The sequence below is a fragment of the Gracilinanus agilis genome, chromosome 1 (assembly GCF_016433145.1).
Source record: "Gracilinanus agilis isolate LMUSP501 chromosome 1, AgileGrace, whole genome shotgun sequence".
Taxonomy (NCBI): domain Eukaryota; kingdom Metazoa; phylum Chordata; class Mammalia; order Didelphimorphia; family Didelphidae; genus Gracilinanus; species Gracilinanus agilis.
Genome location: NC_058130.1, coordinates 2,933,248 through 2,943,494, shown reverse-complemented (window position 1 = coordinate 2,943,494; position 10,247 = coordinate 2,933,248). Strand labels below are relative to the sequence as shown.

The following is a 10,247-nucleotide window of genomic DNA, read 5'->3' as shown; positions in this document are numbered from 1 at the left end:
CACTGATGAGAGGCTGCTGCTGCTGCTGGCGAGCGGACTGCAGTTGTCCAGGGCCCTCTAGGGATGGTCACTGCTGCTAAACGAGTGGCTTTGGGAGGCCCCCGGAGACCATTCGGTATGACTAAGGAGGACAGTTGGGGGGCTTGTAGAGAAGAACTTAGGAAAGGGAGGCCCTGCTTGGGAGACGTGCAGGTAGAAATGCCAGGAGGGGCTGCCCAAGGCCTTCATCAGGGGAGACTCTGAGCAGGGGGTCTGGGCAGGGTCTTCAGCCTCAGGAGAGGGGAGAGGATGTGTCTGCGCCATGGAGGGGCAGGTGAGCATGCAGCTGCAGGCCAGCCTGGGCTCCCCTGTCCCTTGGAGATCGTTTTTTCTTTTAAAGCAGATAGACATTCTCTCTCTCTCTCTCTCTCTCTCTCTCTCTCTCTCTCTCTCTCTCTCTCTCTCTCGCACACACACACTCTTATTCACACAAACTCACCCAGACACATACACCAACATACTCATTCACACACAGACACACTGGCACAATCACACACACTGGCAGAGTCACACACACACACACTGTCACGGAGTCTTCCTGCTCTAAGTCAAGGCTGTGTCTGCATCTCTGCCCCCGGTTCTGCCTTTGGGGTGCGGCAGACCAGGCCAGTCTCCCAGTGTTCTGATATGTTTTGGGGGGGATCAGATCCCATCCCGTTCTCTGAGCCCAAGGGCAAAGCCCATTCCTCCTCTCCTCCTCTCCTCTGGTGTTGCTTGTGCCCACGGACTCGCCGGGCGACCTCGCCTCGGCCTACAGAGGGCTCGTCTTGGCTGCCCCGTGCCAGAGGCCTGGCTACACCAGCAGCTTCGCTGCCTAGCATGAGAGGATCTGACAACTCCACCAAGAACCCAGAGGCAGACACGGTTTGAACCCAGGAGAGCCTTGGGCCCACTTCTTTGTTCCCAGCCTGGTCCATGCCAAGCAGCTTGAGCATTCGGTGTTTAGGAGCAGCCCAGCAGAGGGCCTGGGGTGGGGGCACGCCTCCCCTCGTCTGTCCCAGAGGCCCTTTGGGGTCACCGTGTCACAGCACAGGACGAGGACGGTGAGGACACCAACATACGTGGAGTGAATCCCAGGATTGCCCCCAGAAGTGCCACGTCCCCCACTCCTCCTTGCTCTTGTCCCCTGTGTTGGAGGGAGAAGAGAAAGCTGATGTCTGGGGGGATCCCCGTCCTTGGGTTTTCCAGCGTGATTCTGGGCTCCGTAATTGGCTCAGCGAGCAGCAGCCACCAGAATAGAGGATTCGGGGGGACTTGGTTCTGGGGGAGCTCCAGGCAGGGCACATCAGCCTCATTTAGCTTAATTGGTTTGACAGCTTCTTAGCTTCTGAGAACCAGTCTGGGGAACATTAACCTTTCTTTCATTGCTGAGACTGATGGTCAGTGGCTCCCTGCTCCGGCCTCCTTGGGCCGCTTGACCAAGTTAGACCTCATGGGCCGCCCTGCCTTCTGCCGGTGCTGATGAAGCACTCTTGGAGCAGCGAGGTGGCTCAGGGGATAAAGAGCCAGGCCTAGAGATGGCAGATACTTCCTCGCTGGGTGACCTTGTACCAGTCACTTTACCCCCAGAGCCCAGCCCTGACTGCTCTTGTGGCTTGGAATGATAACTTAGAACGGATCCTAAGGCACAAGGCAAGGGGTTAGACCAGGGTTACTTATAAGCTGCTCTCGCCAGCCATATTTTGACATTTCTCTGGCCCTGGTCTTCTCTCTTGGCCTGATTTCGGCCCCTTGCAGGGAATGGCATCTTCGGTACCAGAAGGCCCTCATGCACGTTTGAGATTTGGCCACCCGGGCATTTCAGACCCAATTCACTGAGCCCCGCTGTCCTCCCCAGCTCACTCTCTGCCCAGACCTCGCTCTCTCCCCGGTGGGCAGTGCCCTCTAGGCTGGTGGACAAGGCACTGAGCCATTCTGGTCTCTCTTCCACTCTCCATTGAGGAGGCCGGTCTGAAGGATCTCTGGCAGGCCCATCCCTATTCTTGTCTCCTCCCTGAATATTTGACTTCCCCTCCAAGACAAAAAGAAGTCGGCGCAAAGAGGGGGCTGTCCAGGGTGGACCAAAGGCCAGCCTGTTCTCGGGAAGGTTCTCTGGGTCACTGGGCTGGAATGCTGGGGAGAGGCAGGATCCAGGGGTCCGTCTAACCGAGAGCATTTAGGGCCCCACAGGCAGATGGAGTTCCAGCCGGAGAAGGAATAGGAGCAGGATTTGTCACCCTCAGCAGCTTCCCATCAGGCCACCAGTCAGCCTAGTTCTCCTAGCTCGGCCATCGTGGTCCCCATTGGGGACCACCGTCTCCCTCTGAGCTACAGGCCAGTGGGCTCACTCACTCTGCTTTCTGGCAGGTAAATGGGGAGGCAGCCGGGGCTGTCACTGACTCGGACTTTTCTGTGACTATTTCTGCCCTATTTCCCTGGACTCTCCTTTGAAAAGAATCGGCTGTCTTCGAATGGAAGGGAGGGAGCTGAGCTGGGTCTCTTCCGTCCTTGTCAGGCCACATTGTTGACCCCCTCTGAGCCTCCGTCTCTCAGCCCTCGGGAACAGTGCAAGAACTAAACGCACTGAGCCGAGATTCTGCACTCGGGTGCTTTGAGAATTGGAGAGGGGGGTGAAAAGGCAAGATGCACCCCCTGAATTCTGATCCCCAGATCAGATCAGAACCCCCAGAAACCACAATGGGGAAGGAAGCGCCCATTCCCGGAGGGGCTTCAGGGCCTGGTGCCTGGCTCCTCTCTCTGACCCCAGCCAGGAGGAGGCCCCCCGGGGGTTGGGAGAGCGCACCAGTGGAGGGCCAAGAAGGACCCCCCAAGAGGTGTGAATTATGGACTCCCCACAGTCCATGAACGTGCGCGGGCGGTGCTCGCTGCCGAGCAGAAGCCGTCCGTTACTGTGTGCTCTGAGTGCTGCCCAGAGCTCTGGGGACGTCCCTCGGGTTTCGGGTTTGTCCCGGCCGTAAATCGCCTTTGTTGGGCCTCCTCCCTGATGGAATAACACGAAGCACAGATGTTTCTCTCCTTCCCGCTACTAAATTCCCATAGCATTAGCACCTGACAATGTCATTGCCGTTTCCTGCCATTGTCCTTTTCTGTTTGCCCCACTGCTCTGAGCTGACGCAGACTTTAAAGCCATCGGGTTAACTTTAGGCCACGGGATAATGGAGATGGAGGACTCTTAGCGCTCCCCGTGGCTCCGATCCAGAGATGGCTATCGGAGCGGGAGGTTATTGTCTTCCCTTTAGAAGAAGCTGGTTCACGCGCTGCCGTCAGGCCTCCTTCCACCCAAACCAGGAACAGCCTTGTGGATGGCTTAGCCCTGAGAGCCCCTGGACCTGCCCCCCTCCCTGGCCTGGACTGCCTTCCATGAGTGCATCTCAAAGTGCACCGACCAACTCCACGGAGCCCCACGGCTTTCTAGTTCTTCCCTAAGCCCCTCGGATCCCAGGGTCTGCCTGGACTCCCCGAGGGCCTGCCCAGACAATTGGGGTGCTTGGTTTAGCACGTGCCTCCCACAGCCTGGTTTTCTCCAAAACTCAGGATACTTGCATCCCCCAAATGGAGAAGAGGAAGGGGGTGACCTTTGGGGGGTATTCAGTATTGACCCCAACATGGGCTCTGAAGCCTGAGGGCCGAGTTGTTTATGATAGATGGGAAGTCATCTTTGAACTCTGGCTCCCAGGGCCTTCACCCTATTGCCTTGGCCTCCCCTCCCCTCAGTCTCCTCTTTTCTGTCAGGGATATAAACAGGGAGAGGGTTTGGGGAATGGATTCAACTGGGCCCATATGATTAGGTTAACTGTGGGATAACAGACTCCTGAGTTAACAAATCCAGAGCAGTATATATCAGGGATGGATATTGGACTTAATAAGGGAAGGTGAAAAGGGAAGTTTGGATCATCCTAATCTAACGCCAACTACCTAAAAACCCCAGATCTAGTATCTCTTCCCAGATCTTCCTCCTCTCCTCCTCTCCTCACTGTCTAAAATCCCAATTCCTGTTCTTGGCTAAACTAACACTCCCCCCCCCCCCCGCGCCCCCTGCTGATTTTAAGGAAACGGTCTGTGTAGTCCTGATAGGACCCAAATAAGGTCCAAGATCCAAAAGGTTCTAGGCCTGGTCTCGCCATCACATGCCAGATGGTTCAGGATCACCAGAACTCGGCAGATACCAACCAGCCAGCAGGGGAGCAGGTAGACAAGGTAGAAAGCAGCCACAGGGAAGTAGCCAGTCCCTCCAGGTCAAATCCAGAGAAAGGACCCAGCTCAAGCCCCAGCCGCCTCTTCGTAATAGCTTAGCTCCCCCCTGCAGAATTCCAGAATCTTTACTCTGCTGCCCCGTGGCTCTGCCCTCTACACACTTTCCTCTTTCGCTTTTTTCCTTATAACAGGGAGGCATGTCTTCAAGGGTGCTATAGCGTGAGGAACAGTTTGATGGCAGTTGGTCCAAATGGGGGAAGTGCAGAACTCTAAGAAAAGCCCAGCCCTCACTTTCTCTCTGGCTCTGTTGCCGCAGTGCCACTGGGAGAAGGTGTCCTCTTTTGGAAGGCAGATGGCCCTAGAGGGACGGAGCCAGCCTCCTGAGCTCCTGGTGAATTATTCGATGCCATCCCTTTCTTCCTTGATGGTCCGCTGAGGCCCCGGGTCACTGAGAAAGGAATCTGGCCTTTGACAGAGACTCTCTCTCTCCCTTCGGGCCTCAGGCTTGAGAGTGGGAGGCTTAGATACCAGCTGGACCGTCTTCAGCCTCTTCATTTGATGGAATGATGTCCAGTAGCCCGGCGGGGCTTCACACTCTGACATCTCCTGACTCCAAATCTGGCACCATGCTGTGGGTCGAGCCCCACCAGTGACTGAACGGAGAGGCCCTTGTCCTCAAGCCATGACTCTTGTTGTGTGTTTCAGAGTGCGCAAAGACTTCGACATGCCCACCAACTGTTTGATTGGAGCCCACGGATACTGCACCCAGGTACCCACGGGAGACAGAGGGAGGGAAAGGCAGCAAGCCTCGGCTCCTGCCGGGTTGGGTGCTGTTCTCCCCTCCGAGTTGCCATCCATTTATCTGTTACCTAAGTCTCCTCTCCAGGACCTATTGAGGATGCCCAGAATTTTCTCTGAAAAAATGGAGTCCATTCCCTGACCCCACTGTCCTTTGCTCCTTCCCATCCCACATCCCACAGATGCCCTTGGTCCCGCTCTCCTTGGGCCTGCTCCTTACAAGGCCAGTGTCTTTACCCACTCCTCATGAGATCCCGCCCAATCCCAGCAGACTGCCTTCTCTGCCATCCCCACTCTCTCAGCTAACTTTAATATCTCCCCGTCTCCTTACTGCCTGCCTGAGAAGGCCGACTCACATGGATTCCTCTCACTGTCTATTAACTGCGCTTTGGCTTCCCTTTTTTTATATTTTCTTTTACCAATTTTATGGGATAACAGATTTCCACATGAGTTTTCTCAAGTTACAGGATCCAAACTTACCTCCCTCTCTCCCTTCCCTCCCCCTTCCCAGAGCTGGCAAGCTGGGGCAGACATGCATGAATTATCATGCAAAACACAATTCCATAGTGGTCATTGTTGTAAGAGAATATTCCCAGAAAACCAAAACCCCAAAGAAAAACTCAGATAAACTAGCATGAAAAATGGTCTGCTTTGATCTGCATTCGCACTCCCACAGTTCTTTCACTGGAGGTGGAGCGAGAGCATCCTTGGGCAAGGCCTTCAGGATTGTCCTGGATCTTCCCATGGCTGAGATTAGCTAAGCCATTCCACAATATTGCTGTTGCTGTGCATGGTGTTCTCTGGTTCTCTCACTTCGCTCTGCCTCAGTTCTTGTAGCCAAGACAGCTCTTGGAGTCTTGTAGTGGCCTGTCCTCCTCCTCCTCCTCCTCTTCCTCCTGGACCTCCTGCATCTTTTGGCACCGTTGATCCCTCTTTCCTGCTTGATAGGCTGCCTCACTCTCCCAGTTCTCCTGCCCAGCTCACCTCTCGCTTTTGGTCTTCCTTGTTAGAGCTTCACACAGCTCATGCCTCTTCTCTTCTACCACTAAACCATCTGACTTGGTGATCAGTTGCCCCATGGATTCATTGATTATCCCTGGGCTAATGATCCTCAAGATTTATTTTTCTGGCCCTGACCTGTCTCCTCCCTTCCGGTCTTGCTTTTCCATTTGCCTCCTGGGAAAGCATTTGGGGAGGCAAGGAAGAAGAAAGGCCGAGAGGAAGAGAAGTCTTAGTTGTGACGCTTGGTGCCAAGCTGAGGCGTGATTTCTTACCCAGGTCCATGATGCAGAGAACTCTGGGTTTTGTTCTGAGCGAGCCACTGTTTCCTGTACGGGTGAAATAGCCCGATTAAGTGGCCCCCATGTTTATCTCCCACACTACGTCCAAAACGGAATGTTATCCCCCCCCCAACCCTTCAGCCCTCCCAGGCTCCACTCCGTGTCATCATCCTCAGTTTCCCATTCTTCTCTCTCCCCCAGATGCAATCTTTTGCCAAGTCCGGTCGATGTTGCCTTTGTGTTACCTTGTATACTTTGCTCTGACACCTGGACTGTTATGAGAGCCTGCTGGTTGGCGCCCTTGCACCAGGTCTTCCCCATTCCAATCCACTCTCCATTCAGACATCAAATTGATCTTTCCAAAATGAAGGGCTGGCCCATATCATCCCCTGTTCAATAAATTCCAGTGCTTGCCTCTCGGCAACCTTTGGGATCAAATATGAAATCCTCCGTTTGGCTTTTATTATTATTTTTCTTAAACCCATATCTTCTGCCTTAGAATGAATACCAGGTATTGGTTCCAAGGCAGATGAGCTGTAAGGGCTAACTCACGGGGTTAAGTGACTTGCCCAGGGTCACACAGCTTAGAAGTATCTGTGGCCAGATTCGAACCCAGGACTTCCCATCTCTAGGCCTGGTGCTCTACCTGCTGAGCCATCAAGCTGCCCCGTCTCAGGTTAATTTTGATAGTGGGGTCCCTTCCAGTCTTCTCCACATACTCCACAGTCCAGTGACACTGGCCTCTAGGAAGACCCTCCATCTCCAGACTGAGCCACTCTCCCTCCTCATCTCATCTCCTGGCTTCCCTTGCTTCATTCCAGTCTCAGCTGAAGACCAACCTTCCCCATCCCCATTCATGTTAGTGTCTTCCTTGGAGCCTGCATGGCCCCAGGAGATCCTTCTGGAGCTGGTCTCCCCCTTTAGTCTGGGGTTCCTTGATGGCAGAGACTCTTGGGCCTTTCTTTGTGTCACACTGCCTGGCCTCCTAGGGGTGACTAGGAGGTGCCAGAAGCAGGCCCATCACTTCAGAGTTGTTCTTCCCCCTGCACAGCAGTGTATCTTTACAAGTGAGGTCACACTTCCTGTCCTGGCCTCTCTGATGGCCTGGGATCACCCAGAGGAGATGCCGGAGTTCCCTGGATGGCTGGCTGCTCATGTCACCTCTTTATTCAAGGGGACCCCCTCGCTGGAGCATGGCACCCCCTTCCCAGTTTTCAGATGCCTATTCTGTGGAGAGACAGACTGTTTGGGAGGTGGGAAAGATTTGGGTTCAAATCCCGCCTCTGACTCTTCCCTTCCTCATCTGTAAAGTGGAGGCTTGGCCTCCTATGACAGGAGTCTGGGGACCCAGGGGTCTGGCCTCTCGCCCTGGCTGGAGGCAGTTTGTCTCCAGCGATCACACACCCTGCCTGCTTCCTCAGGCCAATTTGGAAGAGTTAAAAGAGAGTGTGTGCGTGGCCCTGGGGTGCCTTTCCTTCGGCCTGTTCTCTGGCGGTCACTTGGAGGGCTGCTGCCAGCCTGTCCGGCTCCTCTTAGGTGGACGCCATCCCAAGATCATGAAGAAGGAAGACTGAGTAGCCCGGGGCCTTGTTCAGGGAAGGCTTCTTGTGGGAGGCCTACCATCTGGCCCTCCCCTGCATCCTCGAGGCCAGAGGGGATGACCTTTAGCCCTGCTGACCATGGCGGGGAGCTCGGCCTCCCTTTTCTGAGGAGCTCGGGCCCCCAGGGCACCGTAACTTCCCTCAACATTTCCTCCAGATTCCTTCTCGGCTTCCTCTGCAGAGACACAATGCAGGCCAGTCCCCATGCCCTACCCATAAACCTGAGGGTCTTTTACGATCACTGGGCCAGGGGTTGCCGAGGGTAAAAGTGATTTTCTCACCATTGTTGGGCAGCGGGCGGGAGGGAGGGAGGGCAACGTTCAGTAAACTCACTTGTCTGATGCGGCGTGTTAATGTGAGTCGGAGAAGCTTAGAGGCAGGAAGAGCCAGGCGCAGACCCTGCCTTGGACAGTAGAGCCCTTGGCCAGGACTTGGGTGGAATGGGGATCAGTGTACCCCCTGGGAATGCCACCACCGGGCCCAGCTCTCGAGGGGGAAACTGAGGCCCACGGTTGGTCCCCCAGTAGGAAGCCTCCAAGGTGTCTCTGTCTCTAGGGCCAGGGTTTTTGGCGCTTTACCCTTCCGGTCCCAGATCCTTCCTGGTTGGCACATTTGCAGAATTCGATAAAGAAGAGAGACTTGATAAAGAAGTGGCCCCTTCCTAGGAGATCAAGAGTGGAGGAGGGGGTGCCACACCGCCAGTGTCCTGTTCTTGAGGGGAGCGTGGTGAGATGGAGGCTGGAGGATGATCTCAGATGGGCCCAGAAGCGTCCTCCCAGCGCCAGCTTGGCCGTGAGCGACTCGGCGTCTCCATCTGTGCTCGGCTCTAGGAGTTTGACCAGTCACCGGACAGACATTTAGAGAGCTCGGAAGAGCGTCCCATTTGGAATGGCACAATAGCTAACATGCCGGATGGCCGAGTCAGGAGCCAAAAAGCTTTAGACAGGCTAGAACTTAGCACAGAATCAAAGAATGAAATCCATTGTTGTGCACTTCAGTTGTGTCGGACCCTTTATGACCCCCTTCGGGGTTTTCATGCCAGAAATACTGGAGGGTTTGCTATTTCCTTCTCCGGCTCACTTTTACAAATGAGGAAACCGAGGCAGGTAGGGATAAATGACTTGCCCAGGGTCACCCAGCTAGGAAGGGTCTGAGGCCTCATTTGAACTCAGGAAGATGAGTCTTCCCACCAAGCCCAGGGCTCTGTCCACTGCTCAACTATGAAAGTCATTCAGAATAAATGAAACATCCAAACCTTTTTTTTTAAATAAGATAGAAACACATCTAGAGAGAAGGTTGTCTGAAAAGGATCTGGGAGTTTAAGTGGACTACAAGCTTACTATGTGATAGGGAGCCTTGCTAAGAGAGAGCAAGCTTCCAGGACGAAGGAAACTCTTCCCCTCGTCGGACTTCATCTGGAGGCTCCGGGCACTCGGCTTTAAGAAGGGCCTTGAGAAGTTGGGCAGCTCCCAGAGGAGAGCGATCAGGTTGGTGAAGGCCTTGCTTCCAAGTTAGAGGCAGAGATGTTGGCCAGGCAGGCTCTTAGAGGAGAGGAGACTCCAGGAGGATGGGGAAGGCCATGGTGAGGGTTCCTATCCTGGATGGGTTAGACTAGCCAGCCGCTAAGGAGTCCCTCTCACCTCTCACCTCTGTGATCCCAGGATGTTCAAAGCCCTTTCAAAGACTCCTGTGAACAGCAGAATAAAGCCAGACGGCATACTCCAAGCCTGGCATTCCAGACAAAGACAGTGGAGGCTGCTCTTTCGGCCTTTTCAGCCTCTCCTTTCCCTCCACCCGCACAGGACCTTGGCTTTCCTACCTCCTTCGCTAATGCCATCCCTGCCTCCCCATGGTGGAATCCTACTTGATCTTAAAGGCCCAATTTTCTGAATTGCCCGATGCCACCTGCCAGGAGTCGTCCCTCCTAACTCTGCCAGTCTTTTGTTTGGATCTCTCTTTAGAAATTCTTCTTTGTTCCAAAGCTGTTCATAGTTTACTTCTCTGGGCATCCATTCCTCCGTCTGTAAAATGGGGACCCCGACGTTTGCTTTATCCGGGCCGCAAGGCTATCTAGAAGAGAAGGACCAAGTGTCGGATACTGTGAGTCGTCCCCTTCATGCTCCTCCGTTGGGGAGGGATTCAGCAAACTGGGCTAGATGATTGTGAAGGAATACTCTCACTGCGCTCCAAGAAGCCATGAGCAGGAGGAGTTCAGAAAAGCCCGAGACGCCCTCTGAACAGATGCAGAACCAGAACACGACACAGTAAGAGCAGTACCGGATGGCGACCCCCCTCAGCAAGGCGGTGGTCTGGGACGGCTCCAAAGGCTCCCGAT

The 10,247-nt window shown here is 54.5% G+C and overlaps 1 protein-coding gene across 1 annotated transcript in view; it reads left to right on the top strand.

Annotated features, from left to right (window-relative positions):
• Positions 1-10,247, top strand: part of MINDY4 (MINDY lysine 48 deubiquitinase 4) — a 73,401-nt gene that overhangs the window by 36,687 nt on the left and 26,467 nt on the right. The window contains exon 7 of the mRNA XM_044661719.1: positions 4,939-5,002. Coding sequence (XP_044517654.1) covers positions 4,939-5,002 — 64 coding nt within the window. The remainder of the gene's footprint in view (positions 1-4,938; positions 5,003-10,247) is intronic.